This window comes from Polyodon spathula, chromosome 56 (genome assembly GCF_017654505.1).
Source record: "Polyodon spathula isolate WHYD16114869_AA chromosome 56, ASM1765450v1, whole genome shotgun sequence".
Lineage (NCBI taxonomy): Eukaryota > Metazoa > Chordata > Actinopteri > Acipenseriformes > Polyodontidae > Polyodon > Polyodon spathula.
In genome coordinates, this window is record NC_054589.1 from 76,961 (window position 1) to 104,884 (window position 27,924).

The 27,924-nt window shown below is 37.5% G+C and overlaps 1 protein-coding gene across 2 annotated transcripts; it reads right to left on the reverse strand.

Moving 5' to 3' along the window:
* Positions 1–9,651: 9,651 nt before the first annotated feature.
* On the reverse strand, positions 9,652–21,160 carry LOC121307484 (kelch-like protein 20). Of its 2 annotated transcripts, none has more exons than XM_041239660.1 (8): positions 21,088–21,160; positions 20,290–20,405; positions 18,907–19,090; positions 14,862–15,005; positions 14,487–14,620; positions 12,883–13,091; positions 12,241–12,347; positions 9,652–10,767 (listed from the first exon to the last, which is right to left on the reverse strand). In XM_041239660.1, the coding sequence occupies exons 2-8, from the start codon at positions 20,372–20,374 to the stop codon at positions 10,683–10,685; spliced, it is 948 nt and encodes a 315-aa protein (XP_041095594.1). In that variant the 5' UTR covers positions 20,375–20,405; positions 21,088–21,160; the 3' UTR covers positions 9,652–10,682. The 2 variants fall into 2 exon arrangements, with proteins under 2 accessions (XP_041095594.1, XP_041095593.1); XM_041239659.1 differs by having other exon boundaries at positions 21,046–21,160.
* Between the last annotated feature and the right edge of the window lie 6,764 nt (positions 21,161–27,924).

Here is a 27,924-nt window from a genome sequence, read left to right on the forward strand (position 1 = left end):
AAAGCATGGGGCTGCACACAGTTTACCAAAAGCACACTGTGGTAGCTGCCTGCATGCACGGAACCATTACATTGCCAGTGCCATAACCATTGCATCTCAACTGGTAGAATAAAGCAATAGATGGACACTGTGCTTAGCTGGCAGCTTGTTATTATTCTTAACCTCTGGATGAAGATTAAAATGTTGAAGAGTACAAGTTTTTAATTCCCAGCCCAGTGTCCAAATAGAACTTTATAAGTGCCAAGAGAATCCAGCGATTTTTTTTTACGTGACTGGAAGTATTTATCCTGAATTCTACCCCTCTGAGTAACCATTCTGGCACACTGCTATTGCTATCAGTTTGTGTTAACATATGCAAAGCCCCTAAATGAGTTCAGACTCTTTGCCAGAAGAAACAGCAGCTTTCTCCTTCCTGGAATTCTTAATGAAAAATGACATACTGCGAGAGGTCACGTCCAAATATGTACCCAATACAATCTGTAGCCCAAACATGACCGACCAACTGGCTGAATGTTAAACTAGACTAATCGAGTTTCTGTGCCCCTGCAGGTGTGAGATGTTAAAACACTGCAGTGGCTCTGCTCTCTCCATAGGTAGAATGGCTCTTTGATAAATATGACTGGTAGCTTGTAACCAGTAGCTCTCCAGTTCAAATCCTGGCTCAGCCACTGATTCATTGTGTGACCCTGAGCAAGTCAATTAACCTCCTTGCGCCCCATCTTTCAGGTGAGACATTCCTGTAATTGACTCTGAAGCTGATGCATAGTTTACACACCCTAATCTCGTATCTTGTAAAGCGCTTTCTGATGGTGGTCCACTATGAAAGGTGCTATATAAAAATTATATATTACTATAGGAAAAATGCAACCCAACGTTTTAGAAGACTAATCAAAAAGTATACAAATACATTTCATGTGTTTAATGTATTTATTTTAATGAAACTCTCCAATCTGCCTGACATTTAAAAGACATTTAAAGCAGCCACTGTGCCATAGAAGGCAAAGAATAGGACAGCTGAACTTCAGTTACCCAAAGGTATTCTGTGCGTCTCTCCACACAAAGTAAAAAGAAATTGGAATTTACAGTCAGAATGAAAACGCCAGTACCCCCTAGGAACATGGAACGACAAGAAAAGAAATATTCCATATAAATATTCGTGGGAAGCTGTCACAGCATTGATTAAAAGCACTCTACAGTTTGTGTCGTGAACTACACAGTTTACCTGTTCGACGGCGGGGGTGTAAGGCATTGCCACTTACTTCCCAGCTGATATGAAGCAATTCAGAAGCATTATCTTCTCAACCAGCAGGATGATAATCAAAACAGTGGCAGTTTCTAGTGTATCTGCTAGCATGAACCTTGCTATTTTTAACCTGAAGATATATATCCCAATCACTTGTAAATCGGAGGTCTACAAGGTCAACCTAACCCAGAGATGCATAAAGTTTCAATAGAAACTGGCATACAAATGTTCCCAGTAATGGGACAATCAGTTGTGCTCTGATGGAAACTTGTCTTGGTGTGCACACTACACTGTCAATCAATCAATCAATCAATCAATTTTTATTTTATATATCGCCTTTCATAGTGGAACACCATCACAATGCGCTTTACAAGATGCAGTAACAACAAGAAAATCCATAATACTTCAAATACAGAGAAACGCATAAAACATGATATACAGTAAAACAAAAAACTAAAACAAAAAAACACACAAAACAATGCATAATACATTAAATACAATGAAAGTGCATAATACATGATAGTAGCATAATACTTGAAAGAGTAGCAGCAACACAGCAGCTAATAGCAGATATCAAGCTTAAAGAGTATGGAAAGCAAGAGAGAATAAGTGGGTCTTGAGAGTTGATTTAAAGTGAGCAATGGTGGGAGCATCACGCACCAAAGCTGGGAGAGAGTTCTAAATTAGCATTCTCCAAGTGCAGTGCACTTTTGCTTGGGGATAATAAGCTAAGACTAGACTAGCAGCACACATTCCTTCCCATCTGATGGTAAGACAGGCCTCATTTAAACTGTTATTACTTTTAAGCACACTTCAAAACACATACAGTACACTGTGTGACCACTTCATTAGGACCTGTCTACCTGATTTGATCTGGCATGCTACGGGTATGTTCTCCTGGTATCATCCTTAGTCCCTTGATAACTCTTGAGGCGAAATGCATGCTGTAGTTTTCGTAAGCATTGTTGCAGATCAGATCCTTGCTTGCCCTAATGATGATGGCAGCTTTTAAGACACTAATGAACTTATCCTTTGTGCCAGAAATGTACCAGCTGGTTTGAGAAGCATTATAGATGCCAGACATCTTCCATCCTCAGATCTCAATCTAATTGAGCAGGTTTGGTATGAACTTGAATGGTGCATTCATCATCACTAGCTATTACCTGCCTACTTCCTATTACCTGCACAAATTGTGTGTGAAATATATCGTGTCATGGCTGTGATCAGGGCAAATGGTGGCCCAACTTGCTATTAGATGCAGGTTCTAATAAAATGACCACAGTGTGTCACTGAGCAAATATAAATTGGCATTTGAATTGCAATGTAAAAAAAAAAAAAACACAAAAAAAACACACACATTGACATCGTTCCATTTTCATACACCATTGCTTTTTACACTTTTTTTAGCTTACATGTCAAATATTTCAATTATTGTTAAGTAACATGTCAGAATCTGTGAATATGTGGTCCCTAGTGTCTCTCCTTGTAGAAATGCAGAGCGCAAGGTAAGTCATGAGAGTGGGGTTTGAATCATGTTAGTGCTGAGTTGCTAATCTAGGCCTGGATGGGGCACAGGGAGAGCTGCATTAGCCTTTGCTGTCCCCTGGGGTAAGGAAGGAACATTCACTTTCCCGGCAGCTCAGCTTGTCCAGTCCTGGAGAGGAACAATGTTGGAAGGTTGCATACAGTTCTGTGCACCCTTAAAAAGGTAAGAAGTGGGAATCTGAAACTTTGTCTGTGACTGATGCTCAGGGTTTTAACTAGAATACTAAACAGATATGATTAGCAGCACACCCTTATCTGTGCTGAACCTCAGTGGAAATTTACAGAAGAAGATTATCTAGGCTTATGTAATGGTGGATGTGCAGGAGTTTTTCTTGGTGTCTAGAACTGTGATAGAAATATAATGAGTTCTAGTTGGAAATCTCCCTTTTGACCTTTGAGAGCATGAAGTAGCGAAAGATCAAGTTTTTGGACAGGCTGGCATAACAGTTCATTTCCAGGGTCAGGAAGTCGGTCAGCTGGAAGAAGGTGAGACACCTTTGCAGGAACATATTGACCTGGAAGGTAAACTGAGGTAGCAGCTGCAAGCAATAAAGGCAACTGCAATCATTTACCAAGGGGTCATGCGTGATAGCATAAAGGGGCTGGAGAATTGTTAATCTTTTCCCTCGCTTGGGTTTTGACCATAAGCTGGAAGGACTGTGAGAGCTGCAGTAATGACTGGTTAAAATAAAGGATAACTAAATAAAAGAATATTCTTGAGTGTTTGTTTGTTTGTTTTGTCTGTTAGTAACCATCTGTGTTTATCAACCACCAGACAGCTAACATGTATCCGGAGCTGTCGCCTTGGGCCAGAACAAGCTGGGTCAGCACTGCCCTACAGTCACCAAATAACCTGTTTATCACCCACCACGAGCACAACTGCACGCACCCAGGACTGGTGACCGTGTCCACTATTATTGTGGGGCGGATAATTAGTGTTTAATGTCTGGACTGTAACCCGTTTTGTCTCCTCCGTGCATTACACATCATTGTGTATTGCTGGGGTCTATTAGTTTGGTCACCAGACCTGGATAAAAAAATAAAAACCACTTTCCAAACCGGATTACAATGGTCTGTGATTACTCCTGCACTGCGTCACCTCTGCACCTGTTCACAATCACCAGACTTTTACTTTTTTTTTTTTTTTGCCACAGGAACCTTCTACGATTTATCCTGTGCTTAGTGCAACTTCTTGTTATCTAGTTTCTACTGACCTTGAAGGAAAGCAGATGTTAACTGTCAGTGTGCTTGAAATGTGTATTTCACCATGCATCACACTAGGGAAATACAGACCAAATATGGGCATGGAAGCTATATGAGTAAGTGTACATCTGTGCTGGACGAAGTGATTTCTTTGCTCAGACAAGAACATCACCCGACGCTATTAGGAGAGATGCTCCTTTGCAGCTCAGATCAACACCAGCTAAGGCCTGAGGAGACGGCCTCATTTTTATATTCAAGCTGTCTTGTTCTTTGCTGTTTCCACGTTAAAAGACTTTGTTAATTTTGACAATCTTTGTCCAGACTTTTTGATTGTAACTGAAGATAACCTTACAGTGTTCTTATTAACAACTACACCACATGCCATTTACAGCAGCCGGTATCTAGACTATCCCTCAAATTACAAAATGTCATCAACGCTCTCACAAAATGCAATCTGCCATTGAACACTTGGTGTAAAAGGAGGGCATTAACAGAGCTATACTTCATCCTAACCCCAGAAGATGCAGTATGGCATGTCTGAAGCTATGCAGCATGCTTATACACTGCACACACATGAGGCAGTTTCTCATTTTGATTTATTTTTCTTTTCATTTATTTCTTTAACGCTGTCCCATAATTATTTATGCTAAAATGCCAACATTGACTATATTCTTGCACAGGTTTGCTGTTGTATGTGCACACTGTTGATTTCCCAGTTTGTTTATGGTAGCTTCATCCTCCTCAAAATGTCACTGAAGCCTTTTTATTCTATTAACTCAACATGCATTCTCCTGCTAGTGCCAGCTATGAGCGCCTTCTACAATTTGCTCAGGGAAGCAAGGTAAAAAAAAGGTAAACACTGCTTATACTGCACACACACATACACACACTCACACACACACACTCACACTCACACACACACACACACACACACACACACACACTGACACTGACACACACACACACACACACACACACACACACACACACACTGACACACACACACACACACACACACACACACACACACACACACACACACACACACACACACTGACACACACACTCACACACACACTGACACACACACACACACACACACACACACACACACACACACACACACACACTCACACACACACACTCACACTGACACACACACACACACACACTCACACTGACACTGACACACACACACACACACACACACTGACACACACACACACACACACACACACACACACACACACACACACACACTCACACACACACACACACACACACACACACACACACACACACACACACACACACACACACACACACACACATTGACACACACACACACACACACACACACACACACACACACACACACACACACACACACACTCACACACACACACACATACACACACACAATCTTCATTGAGAACATTTCACTCTGTCAGCTTTTAAATGTGTAAAAGACTGCGATAAAAAGGTACTGCCGCTGCGTCTCAAAATTAGAGCTTAGCTTGTTAATTTAACCATATCATTTATATGAAGCGGAGGACCTTACATTTACAGGGCACTATAATGACAGCCATGACAAATAAACAGCTCAAATTGCAAAAATCAGCAGTGTGGAACTGAAATCCCCTGGGTTCTGATTTCCAATAATAACCAAGGAGGACATGAGCAGAACATAAAAAAAGAAAAACCCAGGAAACGAAATTGAGAAAGCACAAGAAAATAAAAGAAGAGTCCTTGAATATGTTTGCACTCCATGAAATGCGGACATCACATGCACTTTACAGAGAATGAACAGTGAGCACATCTGTATGTAAAACAGAAAAACACAAAACACCTGCAACATGTAGCACAATCTTGTGTCCATAAACTGTTCTTCACATGACTTATTTGTTATGCATATTCCTATTAGCCCCTATTGGCCAATATAGTACAGACTTGAGTGAGACAATCTGTAAGTGTATTCTCTACCATATATTTTGGCTTGAGAATCTCTGATGAATAGAATTAATTAAAATAATAGTTTTAAAGTCTTAGCAATGTTTTTAAGCAAAATACTAGCTATATGATACACAACTCTTAGTGTTTACACCACTGTAACATTGTAACAATACCACGCATCAACATCTGTGGATATGACGTACATTCCAGTATGGGCAGCGTGTGACTGGGCTACAAACGTATTTTAATTTCTGGCAACCCAGCCCAGAATGCGCTTTCTTAAAGGCACAGTCTGGTACTAGGCTTGCAAATGAAAATGTGTTAGTATACATTAGTATATTAAGCTGATATAACACACACAAAAAGAGTTACAATTGCAACTAGTGTAGTTGCTAGATGTCTGCAAATACATGCGAGATGCATACCTTAATAAAGATGTTGTGTTGTTAGGTTTTCACTTGTACTGGTAATGGATGCAAACAACTCCAGATAGTACAGTAATTTAAGCAGTCGCCTGTCTAAGTAGCGGTTGCACACAGTCAGCTCAGCGTCACTTCACCGAAGTAAATCCAGTAACTCTGAATACACTTAGTCAAATACAAAATAATAAATCATACTATTACTTGGTGGATAGAACCATGAAAACATCTTGTAGTCGTTCACTGATGATTAACTTGTTTTATTTAAATACAAGCAGAAGGAAAGCATAAAATATAAGATAACTGTAGCTGGCCTAATTAGCGCTCCTCTTGCCAGAAGATAGTCAAAACACCGCTAAGGAGGCCAGTGCAAGTGTCGCTTCTTAAACAGAGATTCATTACAATATGTGGAATTCAGAACCACTCGAAATGGTTCCAAAGCTCGTATAAAGTTCTGTATTTGTTTTCATCATCAGTTTGGCCTGAACTGACCCACATTTGGCTGTTATAATAAATATTTCTTGACTCCTCAGATAGTCGACTACCACGTTGTCTTTTTTAAATGGACAAAGGCATCACACTGCTAATTTGTTCAGCTAAATGTACAAATGTACGAATTTTGAATACCATTATTAGCGGCCGTTATGCACAAAGATTCAGTACATGTATTTATTTTGCGTCAATACTTTCTCTTTATCTTGGGCTGCACGTCCAATCACAGCAATTATAAATTGAATTGAAAAGTCTAAATGACTCAGTTCGATAATTCATCACCGGAGACAGTAAACAACAGCGAAATCAAGGTTGAGTATCACATTCAAATACAGCTAATGTAAAAAAAAAATAAAAAAAAAAAAAAATCAAATTAAAAAAAAAAAAAAAAAAAAAAATTACATTAAAAACTGAAGTGTACAAACAACGCAGGTGGAGAATCTTGCCTGGTCCTTCGTTCTGAGAAAGACGCCTACACTAATACATTTGAAAATGCGTATCAACTTATATTGAATCGACAACAGAAATGACAAATGATTTTCAACTTCATGCCAAGTAACAGTTCTGAGAACAGGTACGATTTTCCATTTGGGAGACTAGCACAAGCATGAAATGATATAACCAAAGCCAGTTACAAAGTATCCAACCATCAATATACACATTTTGTCGGACCGCAGATTTATTGAAGCGAATAAATATAAATCCGCTGATCGATTATGTGCTGGGGGGAGGCAGACTTACTTTCCACTGCAAACAGCAGGTTTGTCGATACCTCGGTTTGTTTTCAGTTACAGATAAGCGGATTTGACCTTTATTGTGTATTAATTTCCACAGAATGAACAAGCGAGGGTATGGCAGTTTCTTTGTTTTTTTTATAGCAAAACCATTTGTTCCAATACTAACGTTTGCTAACACAACACAGACAGACAGCCACTAAATACATCCACATGTGCAATCAAAATGCAGTGAGAAGTATGAAAAGGGTATACCTGGCTGTGCATTTATGTGCTGTCCCATCATCATAAACAAAGGTCTGGTTGGTATAGCACTCGCTACACATTGTGGACTGACATCCAACTGCCTGTCCCTGGTGTGCGGTTGATTTAAACGTCCCCTGGAGAAAAGCGTCTTCCTTGGTAAATTGCATCTGGGGCAAAGCTTGCAACAATCCTTCCCGAGGACCGACTCAGCAACGCCTGACCAAAGCATCAAGTTCACTGTCAATTCTCTTGTACATCTTTACAAAATAACAACCACACTGTGTTAAATAAATTCTTGCAAACGTGTATTATTTTCTGCATCTAAGAAAATACAATATAGTTTGATTGCTCAGTTGTTGGAAGTGCCATATATTTTTAATATTAAAAAAAAAAAGCGATGATACCATAATTTACATTCCCAAGAACCAGTCTCCCGTTTGTGATAAGCATATTCCTGTAGCTACAACAGCGGGGTTCTGATTAAAAGGAACCCAGCTCATTTCTGGCAAGTTTGTATATAAAAAGGCGCCACCTATTGGAAGTCCTTAGAAATAAAATGTCTAGATTTATTTAAGCACTGTCGGCTGGGAAATCGACAAATAACGGTCTCCTCAAGGAAACCAAAATATTAGTATGGCATGCATATACGTCTTTATGGTCCTGCATTGAATAACACGCATACCTTTCAGACTGTGTGTGCTTATATGACATCATGTTGGTTAGCTATCCTGTAATAGGCTATAACATAGAGATAATCTTTTTTTTTTTTTGTCTGCATTTTTTCAGTAGCTTCCATGAGTTAATGTCTTTAGGGATGGTTGCATAAGAAAACAATTTTAATACAGACCTGAGCATTATTGTAAGACATTGCCTATCACGATTTAAAAAAATACTAACAACTAGTTTACTGACATGTTAACCAAGCTGCACATTTTGTGTTAATAGTCCATATACAAAAACCTACTTTTAAACCAATATGATACACAGCCTTATAACTTGCCTAACGTTACTTATTAAATGTGTAGGTCTACACCAAACCAAATTAAGTAAATTGATTGCACATTATATCTTCCAGCTGTTATAAATAAATACATTTGCTGATAAAATGATGTAAATTTTTCTTGGATAAAATGTAAAGTGGTATACATGCACGTTCGGTGATTTAAATCTCTATAGTACATCGCCCCCTGGTGGCGGTTCTAAACAAGCACCGTTTAAAAAATGCGAAACATTTTTAAGGGTCTGATGTTCGTGTTTTCTGTAAAAAGTCAAACGAGGACATCCTTAATTTCCATGTTTTATTTTTGTAATTTAAATTAAACATTTTAACACCTTATTTTCCATAATGTAATATACGGGGACGTGCATTAACTCATGCATTTAATTGTCTGTTTTAAAGGTATTTTAATTAAATATATAAGAAAACTTAATCATAGACAGTATATATCTTCCAGCTGTTATAAATAATAAATTTACTAAAATGTAAATAATACATTTACTGAAATATAATATCGTCATTTCCAAACAAAAAATGGTCAACCACATGCGATTTTGTATTGTATTTACATTACATTTGGTGAAAGAGACAAATGCCAAATTAATAAAACAAAATTGAAATGATATTTGTACTACAAACTCAGTTTGGTTAATGACAAGGCGTTGAATGGTGGACAGTTGTAATCTCCAGGTTATATGACCAAGGAAGTTCAGGACTACCTGAAAGTAAGACATGTACACAAAAAAACTTTGACATATATATATATATATATATATATATATATATATATATATATATATATATATATATATATATATATATATATAAAACCAAATATAATTTTTCAAATGAATAAGCATGTTTGCTATATTAGTGTTTCTTCGAAATTTGCACATATACACGAGTATTTCATTGATTTTAATAGCAACCTATGTAACTAGTACCAGAAGTACAGTTTTGCTCATTTCAAGTACATTTTTCACTATTTTGCATACATGTTATAATGTGAGCACCGTGTTTAAACAATATCGTCTTTGATATTTATCACCGATGCTAAACAACGTACTGAAGACTGGAGCTGTTTAAACGTGGTGCTCACATTAAAATACTTTGCTGATGTAAAAATACCTCAAAATGAGCAACATTGGAGTAGTTGGTAGTCATGTAAAAAACACAAACAAGGCAATAGACTAGTTCATTTCTGCAAGTATTGGTACTGTAGCCGTTTCTGTGAAAAAATAGGCTGCTGTGCGTAGTGTTCTCCTCAAAGGGTCAGAAGGGGGCCTGGCCTGTGCAGAACAAATATATAGCAGTACATCAGCAGCGAGACCTCAGCCCAAAGCAGGTTTTTGGCTGAGGTCTCGCAGGTGATGGACTGTGATACATTGTTCTGGAAATGCTTTTGGGCTACTTCAGATACAGTTCAAATGTTTATTCAAGCTTGTGCGTATTGATACCTTCAGTGAAAGTGTGGCTCAGGTTACAGTGAGCACTGCTCAAATTACTAATGTGAACAGGGTCTCGTATCGAGTAGTTCCGATTAGCGAGAATACTTCAAAAGTATTAACACATTTATGACCTAATTTACAAAGAAAAAAATATACAGTATATAATTAAATTCCGATAATAGGTCACATTTGAGTATTTTAATGATCTAAAAAGCAGCAGATCTTAATACCGCCAGCCTTTAGCTCTATGCTATCCAGCTGGTATTGTAACCATGGGGGTGATGCACAATAGTGATCTCTTTATTCATCGTACAAATACAGTGGAAACTATGCAAGTATGCAAGGTCTGATATTAGACTCTTAAAGTGAATCTTCTTGCGTGTTTTCATTCCCTAGCTCTGTTCAGGAGATCAAAGAATCGCACTGCTCCATCTTCACCACACAGACTCCACCTCCTGGATGCTTGCACTTCATACTCCCATAGTGTCTGAAAGGATAACGGTAACAGATGAACACAAGAGATTTTACCAGCATGGTTTATAGCTTAATATACAAACACTGCCAGCAATAAAAGAACAATCAATACGGAATTGCATTAATTATCAAGAAATTGGCAAATTTCTTATAAAAATAGTTTTGCTGCAGAATTGCTGAATACCTGTAATACTCGTATTGTTTAGTAAGAGTATAGTTTTAGACTGTATTAAGTTACAGGGACAGATTTGTATTGAATAGAAGTGTTCTCTCCAGTGCAAAGTTTGTTATAGCTAACACAAACAGTTTAATTAGTTTTTTTTGTCTAATTTACTTTTTCCCCTCAATTAAAAACAAACAAGTATGCTTGCAAATTACAGCGGTAATAATACTGACCGAAAAATAATGAGTTGTGTAAAACGATTTTCAAAGACTTTGCATACTTTGAAGCTTGTCATAAAAGAATACACATGTTTTATGAATCTGGATTCTTACTAATGTTTCTCCCCTCAAATAGACAGACAAAAAAAAAAAAACAGAAACCAGTTTTATCTCAAAGACACAAAACGGTGTGTTACATAATGTAGGTGTTTCCATTTTTTTAGTCATCATTATACAAGGAACAGCATGTTGACAGAATTAATACAGCCTTTCGGTTGTCTGTAATATTGACTACATGCACCTTGTGATCATTTAATTAAAAGCAATCTCTTTATCAATAAACCTATCAAGACCACTCGTTGCATTATTGATTTATTTTCTTTCAGATTTTTACACTGAGACAGAGATTAGCTGAACAAAGAGCAAAGCAATCCATTAAAAGACTACCAAGGTAATCAGCAACAACCATAAGCAAGTCACTTCAAATGACTTTTTTTTTTAACTGTCCTCTTCCATTTTATAATGTACATTTCTGTAATCTTTCAGAGATGTTCTTATTGCAATGACTGCAATAATGTTATTTTTGAGAAGTCTGTGTCAATGTAAGTTCACCAGAGTTCAGGAGCTTCTCTTCAGTTCTAGTCGTCTGCCATAGACACATGTAACACAGGCTAGATCTTCCACATTGTCTTTATAGAAGTAAGGGCCAGCGCCATTCAGTAATCTGCAACTTTGGGTCAATTTTCTTTTTGTTTTCCCTGCAATACCCTGCTGTGCACTAGGTGGTGCTAGTGCTTACTAACATAAAGAGACTGGCTGATCTAACCTACTTAATACAAACAGAAGAGCATATCATGAACTAGATACAGCAGCTTAACACAGACGTCTCGGTACCCCTGTGTACAGTCGTCTTCCCTTTCATAGGACATACTGCACAGTTCTAAAACGCTTTATGTAAAATAGTAGCTCCTGAATACAGTCTTAGTTTTTGTGATTTATGATAAGTTAACGCACCATCATCAAAATCTGAGATAGTAAAAAAGCTTGATTTGGTATAGAATGACCTAGACAGTTAGTACAAGACTTAAACTATGACATTTCTTACCTCCATGTGTTTGTCTCCAAGCTATACGCTTCAACTGATTTCAGGTAAGTGGTTCCATCGAAACCACCAACAGCCAACAGAATTCCACCAACAACTGCAAGACCCACCTGATATATTAAACAAGACACGGAGCTGTGTGTTGAATGTGTGGGAAACAAACACCCCAAGAGGTCTATCCTGATTCACTTAAATATAAAATAACTTCAATCAGTACAAACAAATACAACAAAACGAACTTATAAACACCTAAATATCCCTGCGGCACCAATACAGTAAGACTAAAATGAAAGTATTACTACAAATTGTACTATTGAGTGGATTTAGAGTTACGGATTGATATTTTTGTTAAACAGTACAGAATAACATTATACTGTATAAAACATAGTAGACCGTGATATTGATGTAAAAACAATAATTTAAAATGTATGTTTATCAGGTGATTTATATCACATTGAAATGTAACATTAAGATTAGATAAACTGTTTAATTTGTCTTATTTAAGTATACCGTATATTCAAATCTATCTACTAGAGAGATAGCTATAGATATTTAGATTAATATATGCTGCATACCGTAATTATAATGTCACTGCCTGGTTTACCAGAAAGACTGACACAGGTACAGTATATTGCATTCGCCAACCTGGTTTCGTTTGCACCTCATTGGTTTGACCAGAGACCAGCTGTTGTTTTGTGGATCGAAGCGCTCGGCAGTGCAGAGCTGGAGCACTTCATCACGCCCCCCTGCAATGTAGATCATACCCTGAAACACACAGCAGCCTGGATTCTCTCTCCAAGCCCCCATGCAGGGGCTATGAGACCAGCAGTCCTCCGTGGGATTGTAACGCTCCACTGGGGAAAGCCAAGATTGAGTTACTTTTCTGAAGCATGAACAGTTAAATATCCTATTATGTGTGTTTTATACAATCCTATATTGCTGTTTCTGCTAAGATCATTATTCTAAAAAAACTGTTCCTGCAAAAAAAAACAAACAAACAATTGAAACAAGTGTGGGTAAGCATACTAGTGTTGCACAGTGCACTGCAGGCCATAGGTCAAGCATTGTGCACTGAAGCCTGTGCAACGCTAATAAGCTTCCCCGCCTTACTTTCCCCACAATTAGCTTTGAGGAGTCTTTTCGGAAGCATATTCTGCTGGAATAGTTAGAAAATGTAATATTATTTTAAATTAAAGTACTGTAGATTAAAAAAATAAATTATAACCTCTCTGATCGTCTTATCCCAATCAGGTTCTGAGCAGAGCAGTGATCGTACCATAGATGTCCTTAAAAAGCTAACAGAACTTTGAAACATTGAAACATGTCATTGCAGTCCCAAAATGTCCACATAATGTCCTATCCTTGCAGCGGTCATTACCAGCAGATAAATGAACTTGTTTTTGTTAGTTGCTCTCGCACTCAGCTCGCTAGAGTAACTGTCACTGTGGTTAAGTATCTAACAGGTATTGACCATGGAGTCATACATTAAAGACACAGGGGAACATGCTCCTTTTTATTGAAAATATCTGCTAACTGGTTAAATTAAATAAACTATGTTAAATAATAGCCAGTGAAGCCAATAATCTCGAGCAAACGATGTTAAAAAAAATTGCAGAAATGGAAGCCTGCCAACTGCTAAGAAAACTGCTTGTTTCTCCCTGACAATCTCGTTCCTCCATTATACAAGATTGCCACAGTATTTTTGTACAGCAAGTTTTCACTTCCGTATGTATTTCCCATGGTTATACTAAAACTCTAGGTGATGCAAAACTTTTGACCATAGCTTTAGGTGAGCCACTGAGGAGCTACTAGGGTTATATTTTCTGTTGCCACCTGGATTGATTTTAAAACAGTTTGAAATATGTCCCATGGAAAACCACCAGCAGCAGAACAACATAAAACCAGAATCGTGCATTCTGATATCGAAAGCCATAGCACACAATCTGCACAGCCATAGCCTACACAGATAACATCAACACACAATCTGCACAGTGCCTTGCGAAAGAAGGCATGCATGACCTGCTGTTGTTTGACAGATTTGAATATCAACAGGAACCAAGTTAGCTGGGTACGCGTACAAAATTATACCCTGATTGCATCATTGGTCCTACACCTGCTGGGAGAATAACGGAAACAGAGGGTTGGCCATTCTATGACCCTGACCTGGATGTCAAAGGTCTCCCACAATCATTGTATATTTATCTTCAAGATCATATTAGCTAGTGTGATGCAGTCATTTCTATTAGTACCTGTGTTAAGAGCTGAATCCTCGTCAGAGCCTCCGATGGCATACAGGTACCCATCTAACACAGCCACTGCAGCCCCTTTGCGTCTGGAGCTCATTGGAGCAACTTTAAACCACATATTCACTTGAGGATCATATCTAAAACAAAGTCAAACAAACCATATCAACCATATCAACCATATTAATGTAGTTGCAAAGCTGGAACATAAACCTCCTGTCAGATTTTGGTACGGATAATACTTTGGTATTCATCATATTACGGTGCGGTGCATATGATAACTTGTGATGGCCATTTTGAACTCTTAAACCTTACCTTAAGCCCACTTTCATGTGCCAATCAAATTACATTTAATTAGATACAAATATTATGAATTGTTACCTCTCCACCATGTTCATGCAGGTGATGCCATCATATCCACCGATGGCGTAGAGATACCCTCCCATAGCAGCCAACCCCACGCCACTGCGCCCACTGCTCAATGAGGCCACATCATTGCTCCACGTGTTTGATTTGGGGTCGTACCTTTGAGAGGGAATATGAGGATAGAGTGAACAGGATACAATATGAACAGGTCAACCCTGTATCAACGGCTTCTTTCCAATCATTAGCCAACCAGCTGCTTCCCCTACTGATTGACATGCTGTCAGCCAGTGTCAGGCTCTGACCCAGCAGGCACTGCTGAGGTGAGATTAACCAGGAAGTGCAAGTGTAACATATCCTGAGAGTAAGGCACAGAAAGTGAGAACTTTCTTTAACCTAAAGTTTTACCAGCAATTTATGAACATAGTTCCCAGAACATACTGTCAAGCATACCTGGAAAAGGTCAGTTCAGGGAATACATTTCCTTGTGAGTTTCAGGAACCCCCAGCTACAAGCTACATCATACATGCAACTAAATTAATCGGCCCGTCAGCAGCCGTTTCTGCTCTTTCTCAAATTGCTGATTAAGTAGTCTAGTTTAGACAACCAGGTTAAGAGTCCCCCTCCTGACATTCCAGGCTGTGCGTCTGGATTTAAATTTATCTTCTAATGACAACTTGACATGGCACTGACAGGCAGTGACAATCTCAGCCGTGTGGCGAGATGAAGTCAGCAGCTATAACGGGCCCTTCTTTAATGACTCGTGATCGATCGCTTGGATAGCTCTAAGCTCAAAGCCAGGTAAAGTCAGATTTAGGCACGAGACAGATTCAAACCCAGGCCTGAAACAAACGACAAGGCACACACTTGTGAATCTGTTCTGCTGCGCCACCTCTGCCCCATTTATATACCAAGGAATCTGCTTAAACACTCAAAACCTTTGCAGATATTGACTTGGACAAGTTGATTTTAATCAGAGTCCAACAATACAGATGGAAAATGTACTGACTGTTTGTTCACTGCATAAACATGAGGGTGGAACGGAGTTACAACAAAACCATTCCCTCCAGGAAACACTCTCTCACTGACTCTTTGATTCCATTACTTAAGGAACATTATTTTTGTATTTCCCTATTATTGTGTGTGTGTGTGTGTGTGTGTGTGTGTGTGTGTGTGTGTGTGTGTGTGTGTGTGTATATATATATATATATATATATATATACACACACACAGTACTGCGCAAAAGTTTTAGGCAGGTGTGAAAAAATGCTGTAAAGTAAGAATGACAAAAATAGACATGTTAATAGTTTATATTTATCAGTTAACAAAATGCAAAGTGAGTGAACAGAAGAAAAATCTACATCAAATCAATATTTGGTGTGACCACCCTTTGCCTTCTTTTTAGACCTCGTTTAGCCATTTAAATACAACCTATACATGTTACACAACCTTCAAAAGAAGCCAAATGGTATTAATATAGAACGGTTTGGTTTTTTGATGGAGGATGACCGGGCTGACGAGAAACACTATATATTGGAGACACAGAATGGAAAGCTGTCCTTTAGTATGTAGTCGATCCTAGCCTGCACCCCTGGTTTTGTTCACGCTGTCATGATTGTTTAAAAGTCAGTGCCGGTGACAGTAAATGCATGTATATTAAATGACATCAGGCTAAGTGTGCATAAGTATCTCTTTTTAATTAGAATTATGACAGATTAGCACTAGAGCTCTAATGAAAAGTGTGTCAGTCAATTAGCTCGGCAACACACACCATTAATAGCCACCCACTCAGGTCTGGGTAGATTTTACTTTTAGATAGAAAGGTTTCTATCTACAGTATACATATTTATCTTATTGAGTGACCTATATAGCATACACATGACTTAATCTCTTGTGAGTTATTGGGTTAATCTTATAAATAAAAATAGACATAGTGGACCATTTTTTACATATTGTATAATGAATGCAAAAGCCATTTGTCATGCAGGTACATTAGCAGTGAATAACATATTGCAATTCTAAATCCTGAAAGCAGAGTGTGCAACCCAAAGTGTTGTTTTTAAAACAGAGCTGAAATGTCTTATGGCCATATTTATTATATTTAATTTATTTAAATTCAAGTAAAAAACAAATGCATTGTATATATTGTAGCGTGTATGGGGGGTTTCATAGCAAACCCGACAAGGCTGTTTGGTCCTTGCAACACTTTACTGGTTTATTTAAATCAGATATGTACACATAACTGAAAAAAACAAGGACAGTCACCACGTTCTTTACTCCCACTCTCTCTTCAGTCTTACTAAACAATTCCTGACTCAATCACACAGGCATGACAAGTCAAACATTGCTGAACCAATACCCCAAACATTTCCCATAACAATTCTTACAGTATCTTAAGATTATGTTTAATGACGGTTACGCCTTTTGTAGTTTGAAGAGGAAGACTTGTTTTTAGTTTGTTTATTTTTGCATTACGATGTGTAGCATGTTCACACAATATTGAGATTTAATCATTTTTCTTCATAAATGGCTTTGCGCTTGCTTGGAAAGTCATTGTTTTCTTATAAACAGATCCATTCATTTGTGTAGCTATAATAAATCAATTAACTAGTTATCAGGGTCATTTTTAAATACCGTAGGTATTGCAGGAATCAGGATGGCTGAATAACCACTGAGCATACTTTTTAGATAACAAATACAGAGTATTCAGGGAATTATTTTCCTGAAATGAAGCCCTGCATCTGCTTAGCTACAGGTGTCATTTGAAACAGTTTTTCTTTTAATTCAGTATGTAGTGTTGAATACAAAACAATTCAACGCTCAAACTCTAAACACTGGGTACATTTAAATAGTGTTAATGCAGTATCCAATTCTGTTAGAACAAGAATCTGCTCAAAGATGGGCACAGGCCAGGCTTGCCTGCAATGTGGATGAGTTCCAGTCAGTTTCTACAACCTATTGGGACTGCTTTATTAAAGCATGTTTAGATTGATTGATTAAACTTTGATATTTTAATCAAGCATATTTCACCAGGATTTGAACTCAGACATCCATTAGTGCAGACTTGAGAAGCTTGTAAATGAACCAGCTATGCCACCTTAGACCATTTCTGAAACACGTTTGTATTTGTATTATATGCCTGTGTTTCTTTGTGCCATATTAGGTCATGTTTCTAAAATAGTCAATGGACAGTAGCACGTAGATATTGTAGATTGCTGATTTGTTCAGTAATGAAATGCACTGGGAAGATCCACAGACCAGGAGCATCTACACATACACTTTACATCATACCTTTAAGCCTGAGGCTGACGTTTCATTGTTGCTGTAAATCTAAGAATGGTGCCAAAGGCAGTGTCCTGAGTTCCTATTGTTCTCATCCAGGTTGGGAATATGCTATGTATAAATTTTCCTTTTGGTCAAAAGCGAGTTTAAAATTAGGATTTTTTTAGGATTACTGCAAACAATGGCTGATAGTCTGTTGAAACCTTAAGATTTATTTGACTGTGGAGTACATGTTATTAAATTTTTGTACTGATGAAATACCCAGACAAAGCACCAATCTAACAAAATTGATGTGTGACTTAAACTAAAAGTGTTGATACTACAATGTAATTGCAGTTTTTTTTTTCCAGTGTATACTGTACCTGCCCATATACTGTATATCCTTACCTGTATAATGTAGCATACACTGATTTGCAGTGTCTCACAATCCTGTTCAATTTCACACCAAAATAATTTTCTATGTAGATGTTATATGTGCAGTTTTGAAAGAAGAACATATAATTACAATTCAGAAAAAAAAATGTATCTGGTACCATATTTTATGGAATGATTTAATTAGCTAGAACCACTTCAACATTGCATTTATTAAGTTTATTCTGGATTTAGGCTAGAGTTTGAGTCATATCTTATATCTATGTAAATATACAGTAAATGTTACCAATATTTTGTACAACCAGGCTACTACACATTTGGGGCACTACAGTGTGATGTAAATGAGCTTTTACAATGGACTATACCTTGTTGTGCTCTATCAAAGGGGGACAAAGGGGAACACAAGTACCTTTCAACACTGCTGGTGCAGGATATTTCATCGTGACCTCCCACAGCATATATCATGTCACCAAGTACAGCAACAGCCACGTCGCGCCGGCGTTTCACCATTGGTGCCCTCACCTTCCACTCATGGATCTGGGGGTAGTAACACTCCACTCGGGATGCAGGGTCATTTATACTCCAGCCTCCAACTGCAAAAAGGGGGGTAACACCGAATGGGCATTACAAAGAACTACAACCATTATTGTATCAGGCAGTGTCGTCACACGCCTGTCAGTGAGATGAGTTTTAAAACAAGCTGTAGAGCCACACCTGTCGATGAGCACGGCTCCTTTGCATAGTGGTTAAGATCCTTGCTTGATGCATTCGTGGTCAACGCTTTGCACCCAGCCTCTGCTTTTTTATATCCACTGATTAACCAGTAAAGCATTTTCACAAGCATTCTACCCAATGAAGACCCCACAGAATTTTACTATTTCAGCATAGCTATAGATCTATTTCAACATAAGCTATAATATAATAAAATAGCATTGGAATACAATTGCATTGGAGTACCAAACACTAGTGTTTTACCATGACAACAACCCAGCTGAACCATACCACAGCATTAGCAACAACGGCAACACAGTTAAAATGGCATTACCTGTATTGCACCTTGTGTAACTGTTCTGGTACTAAAGTACTGCAATGAATCCCTATGAGGCTCCATGTAGCAAGGCGGAGTCTTTTTGGAACCATGCTTATTTTTTCTTTAGGTTACACTAGGAGAGGCAGTGGAATGACAAGACCTCTCATCAGAGGCACAGAGAAGATTAATGGCTAAGACCTGGTTCCATCTCTGAGCTTGTTTATACATTTTTTGAATGAATGTGAAAAGCTCCTGACTGTTTTCTCGGCTGCTTCCTGTGCACTCCTGCTGCCGGGCATTTGAAGTCCCGTAAGACAGACAGGGTGGCTACAAAATCCAAGCTCTCCATTAGAAGCTGATCTAAAAAACAAAGAGGTAACGGAACAATTCCAGCAAATCGATGTTTATTACAATCAGTCAAGGGCAGCATTGCAATATCTGGAAGGAGTGAGCAGTACATTTAGTTCCAGTAGCTTTGGAAAAAATACCATAACAAAAACTAGGTGAGGTGTACTGGAATTGTATAAGGTAAGATGTACTGGAATTGTTTTGTCTTTGACACAAGAAGTCATTTTAAGGTTTCAGACAAAAGAAATTGCAACTGCAGGCTGATTCTTAATGTGCTACCTGTTTGTGACTCTGAAGTAAACTGCTAACTACCCCATCAGAAAAAAAAACACCGTTGGATAACAGATGAAATAACGTGGCACTGCAATGGATTACCAGTGTGTCTGGTTTTTGGTTGACTGAACAACACAATACCTGCAAACACCACCTCATCATATGGAACTGTCTTGCAAGCCCTGCTTCGGTGGTGAGGAGCGTTAGGTTTATCTGGAGGTAACATGGCGCAGTTTTTGGATTCATCAACAGTTTCCCTAGAACAGCAGAGAAAAAAATGAGTAATGGTAAATAAGAAATATTATACCTACACAAGATACTGCATTTCTAACAAATATGCAGACGCAGGCCTGCTGTATAAGATGAAAAGATTTATCTTTCTTCTAAAACAACAGTATAATGGCACTAAACACTTACTATTAAACACAGTTTGGTTTCAAGTGAAGAAGTGTATTTGACACACATTTCAATGAGCAGTCTTTTCTAAGTGTTCTTTTACTATCAATCTTTTTCATTTTGTAACATTAAAAAATAGAAATACATTCTTAGAAGAAATACATCCTAAAAGTCATTTTAATGGTCTAAAAAAAAACAATGGTGGGTTATAATACCAGCACCTTAAAACTGAAATAGAGTTTTAATATTCTCATTCAAACAGTTTGATTTCAACAAAGAAGTATCTTATTTCTATTTCACATGCATAATAAGAGAAATAATACTCCAACCATCTAAAAATACACGCACATGACATGCTGGAAATATGACATGAAGAAAATATGCAAGGCAGTCTTATTACACCCAAATACTTCAAATATTAAAAAATAAATAAATAACAAGAGATTCAATCAAGAGATTCATTCATATTTTTCAGTGTGTTCAAAGTAAAACTATAATTACCCCTTTTCATTGTAAACACCCATGTTTGCCTTTTGAGCTGACCTGTAGAGCGTCTAACTCGATGGAAATGCCTGAAGTGTTCCTCTACTAACCCTATACTGTCTTCATAGCGCTGCTCCCTGACTGATAATAATAGCTTCTCATTGCTGGCTGTGAAAACTACTCAGACAGCAGGAGCCTGTAACGCAAACCAAATGTCACACAGGCTAAATGCCAATCAAACGTTTGTTTTCTTGATGGCATTTAGTGAAGGATTTTTTATAATGTGTTACTTAGAAAGCAGTTCTAAAATGGATTTCTTTTCTGCTGGGTTGCTGGGTCCATACAGCCCACAGAAAACTTAATGAAACTCTTAAAAATGTTTGTCTTCCTTTTAAAGTCTGCTGTAACAGACTCAGAATTGAAGAAGGATGTTCCTATACACATTGCCTTTTGATGAGGAGAGATATTTTCCTTTAAACAAATGACTGGGTGACATGTAAATAATGTCTTATTTGTGATATTTGTTTCACTATTTGTAACTATTTAATATAAAACGCATTGTTAGAGGGGAGGAAGGAATGGGATGCTGTACTATTTAATATAAAATAAACATTAAGTACATTGTAACTGTGAATAGTAACATTGTAATTTAAGTACACAAGTGTATTACTAAGTAACTACACAGTAATACAAAACAGTTATTGTAAAGTTTTACTCCAAATAGTTCCATGAATTCTCTCCATCGTGCACATCCATTCATTATATAGGTCTCAAATGCTGCGTTTTGACAGAAAGCACGTGCAGTATTTTCATTTTAAAGCATATAGTAATGGAAGTGCACACTTGTTTTGTCAGCTACTTTAAGGTAGCTGTCTCACATGTTTGTAAGCCATCCAGGGACACAAACAATACAACTGCATTCTTCATCAGCATGTGGAATTGCATCTCAGTGCTCCTTCCACATCCAATCATATAACTCCACTGCAGCAGCAACACAATGCCAGTTAGCTGGGGACCAGTTTTGTTGCCTGAAGATACAGTGAAACCGCTATTATCTAAAATAACTGGGACCAGCAGGTGCCCAAAAAAATCTACTTCTTTAGATAGTCACTGTAAATTATAAACTAAAACATAAATGCTAGAGACGGAGATCTGGTTAGTGCAGTCTCTATGACAAGGAGGCACCAATATTTCACATGTTATGAATAGGTTGTCAATAGTAAAACAAGTTTTTTTGTACTGCAGAGGACCTCATGTGGAATTGCTTGTTAATGGCATTGAGATATGACAATATGACAATACACTTGTGCAATATAGTGCAAGTGAATACAGATCTTTGTTCAATATTTTTGCTCCAGAGAATCCAAAGCACATAACTGCAAACAATATGGGATCTTAATTGTGTGTCTGGGACAAATATTATATTTATTAAATACATTTTAAAAAGATCAATGAAAGTCAATTAAAATCCATATGATTTAGAATGTTAGTAATAGTCGACGCCCAGAAATTCAGAAATAATACCTGGACTCCTTTTTCAAAAAATGTGTTCCTAATTTTTAAACTGCTGTTTATGCTGCTGCTTTCTGGTTCATGTGCTGCAGGTCACATGGTCTAATTGTTGGAATTACAGAACAGGAAATTATTAGGTACCAGGAAGCATCAGGATAGTTCTGTATTTGAAATAGCTGCATATCCCAAACTAAAGCAAAGCACCAGAAGATATTCAACAGAATAAAAGGAATGTTGTTAATGCTAGTGTGGCACGGCTGAGGTCTGCCCCTTTAAAGGAGATTTTTTATTTGATTGATAAATAACATTTGGTGGGGTTTGTAACTGAAAATGTATTTAATTTGTGTAATTTAAAAGCGTTGGTAAAAAAATTAAGTATGTGCTAGATATGACAGGACTGGGAGGTTAGAATTCAGTCTCCCTGCCTTATTGAAGTTTAGCGGGCAGCAGATGGCCAGCTGTTTATTCAGTAATTGATTAGCAATTAACCCTAGTCACCTGCCTTTCAAAAGGGTCTGGAAAGCCAGTCCTTTGGTCTGTGTTACCGGTGGAAAGCTATATGACTGTGTGTTAAACCAGGGTGAGTGAACTAAACCTGAAAAATGACTGTGTGCATACCAGGGGTCTTTGCTCTGCAGATTAAGACTGTGTGTTTAACCAGGATACTTACAACTTTAGGGTAGGGATTCATTTAGGGGATTTTAATTCCCCCAACATGTATTTAGCTTGTGCAGGGGGGACAGTTCTTGATGTAGCGCTCACCCAGAGCATGGCCACGTTTTAGTTTCTTAGATGTTTGTCTATAGTGTTTGTTTTGCCTTTTTGTATATATTAATGTGAACTTGTGTGTGTGTATATCTCTTTCTGCACTAGGGATACCATTGCTGGTACGCTAGTGGTGGCCACCAACACTGCAACTGCCTGTGAGCATTAATAAAACCTGGATGCCTGTGCAGCGTTTCAGTCTCAAACCCTGTAACTCTCAGCAGATACCCACACAGTAACAGAACAGCACTGTTACAGCTAGTAATTGGGAGGTCAATTTAAAAGCCTTGTTAGCACTCCTTTAAATGTCCTGATTGTGCATTTAATGGCACTGCATTCGGACTGAACAGATTAACCTTTAGCAGTTTGGCAGCTGAGTTACTCTTTACAGCAGCTACTGCGCAGTCAATAGCATTTGGTACTGTCCTTGTGAAATTCAAATAAGATGTATTATGATCTGCAATATTCCCAAGAGGACATCTGTTAAACTGGACAATGTGGTGAGAGCAGATTATTACCTAATTAGCATCATATTTGGAGGGGGGTGTTTTTCCTTTCAGATTCACCACCCAAGATACTAACCCTCACAATTCACTTTTATAAACTATAACATACTGGTTGGCAAACCTTACCAGTTTACAGCTAATATATCCCTTCTGCATTTGTAGCTGATGACAGGTCTACACAGAAGCTCCGGAGAGGGCTCCCTTTTGACACATGTTGAGTGTGAAGCAGTTTTTAAACAGCTGCTTTTTCTAGTGGGGGTGGATAGTCATTATGTTGCATCATTTTCTAAATGGGATATTAATAATACTATATATGTTGTTTGACATATCTAAAAATAATCTTGCAGTCAACTCAGAGCCTATTGTATCTTGTTCTGATCTTGTGAAAATCTGTCTTGTGATCAACCAGGTTTTAAATAACGATGATGAATTTGTCACTGGAAATAACACTGCTTGTTAATTCCATGTCGACAACAGATGTGCCCTAGTTACAGTAACCATGTAAAATGTAAAATAAAAAACATTAATACTGAAAATACTGTACTCACCAGAACTGTTGGACAACTTTTTGAAAAAAAATAATGTTCCAATAATAAATGTTTTTATTTATAATATATATTTAAGACAACAAAATGCAAAAAACAAATACAAATGAAATGCTTATTCGGCCGTCTTTATCCGAAGGCACTTACCTTGATGAAATGGAAAATCTGTTTAAACCGTCGAAGCAATGTTCCCACATTCATTAATGATAGCTGTGTATAATTAGTTTGGCTTGTTGCTGTCATTTATAGATTTGGCAGCAACTCCACAATCGTCATACTATCGATCTGCTCGTAAAAGTGGTCAACATTTTTTAAAGGCCAAAGGCTCCTAGATAGTAAACATCTCTATAACATAGGGACATAAATTATTTAAGCAAGACATAAAAATGTGACACAGTCTTAGCCTCAATTCACCCATGGTGCAATGCGAGGAGTACTGCAGGCAAATGTTAAGACCAGTTTAAGTCTCAAATGTTTTGAAAAAGGCTCATACTGTATTATAGTAAACACTTATTTTCATTTTAAACCTAGTCTTGCACTTCCTTGGTGGTTTCACCTTGAGAGTGGAACTGACCCCATCCTTTCAACACCTTCTTTCCTGTCATTAACATCCAGTGACAAGCTTTGACCAGGAAGGCACTGCTGAGTTGAAATGACTTGGTAAGGCGTAAGACAGGTAAAGTATTCCCTTTTTGGGTTTGGGATTGTAAGGACTAATTAACAGGTATTCAGGCAATCAAACATGTCTGGAGTGGCATGTTGAAAGCATATTCCTGCAATGATCGAAGACGTCCTATCTGGTGGTCACTGGACCTCTTTAGAGTTAGTGGTTGTTTGAAAAAAAATGCTGTACGTTGTTCTGTTCATTATATGTGGTAGCAATAAATGTTGGGGAGTATACTTTTTAATGAAATTTTAAAACTAAATACAATACATGTTCTGGTTTTTCTATGACCGCTTGTGACTCTTACAACTTGTGAGTTGGATTTGAAAACTTGTAGATGCCTTCATAAAGGTGGTGGAATGAAAAATACACAGGAAAGCACCCATCATCTGGCTATTTATATATCTATTCACCATGTTGAGCTTCAGTTCCTTTATAGTACTCCTGCATACCATACAGTTAATTCAAAAAATCAAATAAATCATAGTTGGAGTAGTCTAGTACAATTAATTTCTCAACTAGAAGTAACTTGAGATAAATAGACAATGCGCTTTGTTTATGAATACAACATATTATTCAATTTGTGTCTACCTCATTAAAATGAAATATTTGCTGTGCAAGGCTGCCTTCTAAAATACATTAGCAGTGGTTTTATCCATGAAGATGTTCCCAGTTCCCACTGCTGGCAATGTGTACCCATAAAAAAGAAATATCAATTACAGCACTTGTACCAGTAACTGGTTCATAAAAGCAGTTCATGTGCTGTTGCAGTTTTGCTGCTGTCAAATTAGCTCCTGAATTTTGACACCTTTATTGGAGGACAGGTGCAGCAGAAGGTATAAACATGGCCTTACTAGAGTATCATTTTGCTTCTTTCAGTGCCAGATAGCTTCTAACTAAACGTATATATATATATATATATATATATATATATATATATATATATATAATATATATATATATATATAGAGAGAGAGAGAGAGAGAGAGAGAGAGAGAGAGAGAGAGAGAGAGAGAGAGTAAAATAATATTCAATAGTGGTTGTCATAATGTTTGTACACATGCAAACAAAAACAATCTATGACTGACATACATCCCTGGTAAATTTAGAAACACTCAAAAGTGGTATATGCAGTACCAAAATAAACTGAAACGTTTTAACTAGAAGCCTTTCCCGATGTCTTTGTTGAAGAATTTGGGAAGATTTTTAGTTACAGATGTTTGTGGTAGAATGTGCCTGCTTTAAAAAAAAAAAAAAACAGAGGCGCTTCTTGGAATTCCCTTCTATATATATATATATATATATATATATATATATATATATATATATATATATATATATATATATATTTTTTTATTTATTTATTTGCAGTTACAAGACACCGAACGTGTGTGTACAGGTTAACTTATCATTCATATTTGTAAAGACCACAGCAGTACTTGAGTAGCAGGTACTGTGAACATGAGCAGAGGGAACATTTTCAATTTGCTGTTTAAGAACTTTGACAGTTAGATAACATTTTATTCCAAATATCATCAGACCAAGGAACTATAATAGTCCTTAGAGACAGGCTATTTTTATTATGGGCAATAGATTTAAAAACACAGAGGGTAAGAGATTTCACACTTAATCCTTGTACTGACAGGATTTTTTTATTTATTTTTTTACCAGTGAGACATTAATCTTAACAGCTACTTAGAACATAACACTGTCTGGGCATCTGGACGCAAGATTAGATTACAGCCACTAGGGGCATTTTTGATTAAGTGACCCCTTGGGGGGATAAGGTATATGGCTATTTTCCAGTAACATTTCAAATGTTTATGATGCCATTTGTATTTCATACAGATTCTAACATCTACAGCATCTTCATTTGTCTTTACAGTCTTATATATTGCTGCAATACAGGTTTCACAGATAAACCTGGTTCCCTCCCCAGCTTGTGACTGATTAAAGGTGATGTGAAAGAGAAACTAAAGAACAAACCATAAATATTTACAGGGAAAAGTGGGTGTGGCAATAAACATTTACTGTTGTAAACTATTGTATAAGTTTATACAAATATAAAGTGTAAAGTACACTGCTAAATTACTATGTAAATTAACTATAGTACACTTTTATAAGGGGCTCGGAATATATACTTCAAAGATTAACAAGCTGACAATGTGAAAATTGAAAAGGAGCAGAGGATACAAAACTAAACAAGACGGCAAGTGGGTAAGTTAGGATAACGCTCACAACCCGACAGGTTCTGCCTTTTATGGCACTGGAGGTGAAGATCATGTAAACTTAGCAATTCATTAAAGTAACACTCAGCTCTGTGTGTGCCTGTCCCTGGACACAGAGCATTAAATAACAGGAATATTGCTGCTGACACCGACATCATTTTGCAGCTGTCATAGGCTACGGGCTGCCAAAGCCCCTTGGAATGGCAAGGGGACACATGTAATATCCCCACAAAGACATACCTGAATGATCTCTGTAAGAGACACCACCCACTGAAAGATAGGCATCTGCTAAATTCAGATATTTAAGGCAGGGGGAGAGAGTTGGGCTATCCCAGAAAGTCTCTATGGTATATTTAAAATACAAGTCAATGACAAAGAATTTGAAGCACATGGTGTGTAACATATTGTAACCCTCATGTGCATAGACGCCTAAGACATGGGGCAGAAGGGGCACGTGCCCCCCCCCTTAATTTTGAATATGGGATGGGCAAACTTTATATTTGGCCCCTCCACTTTTTTGTTATATATAGATGGGGCACATTTACAAATAATCACAATTAATTGTCCCTACACAAACATACTGGTTTGACCCAAGGTCTGTACCCTGGCTAATGTTAGCTATAACAGAAAGGGAAAAATGTCGTTGAGCAAATGTGAACTCAGAAGGAGGTCAGGAG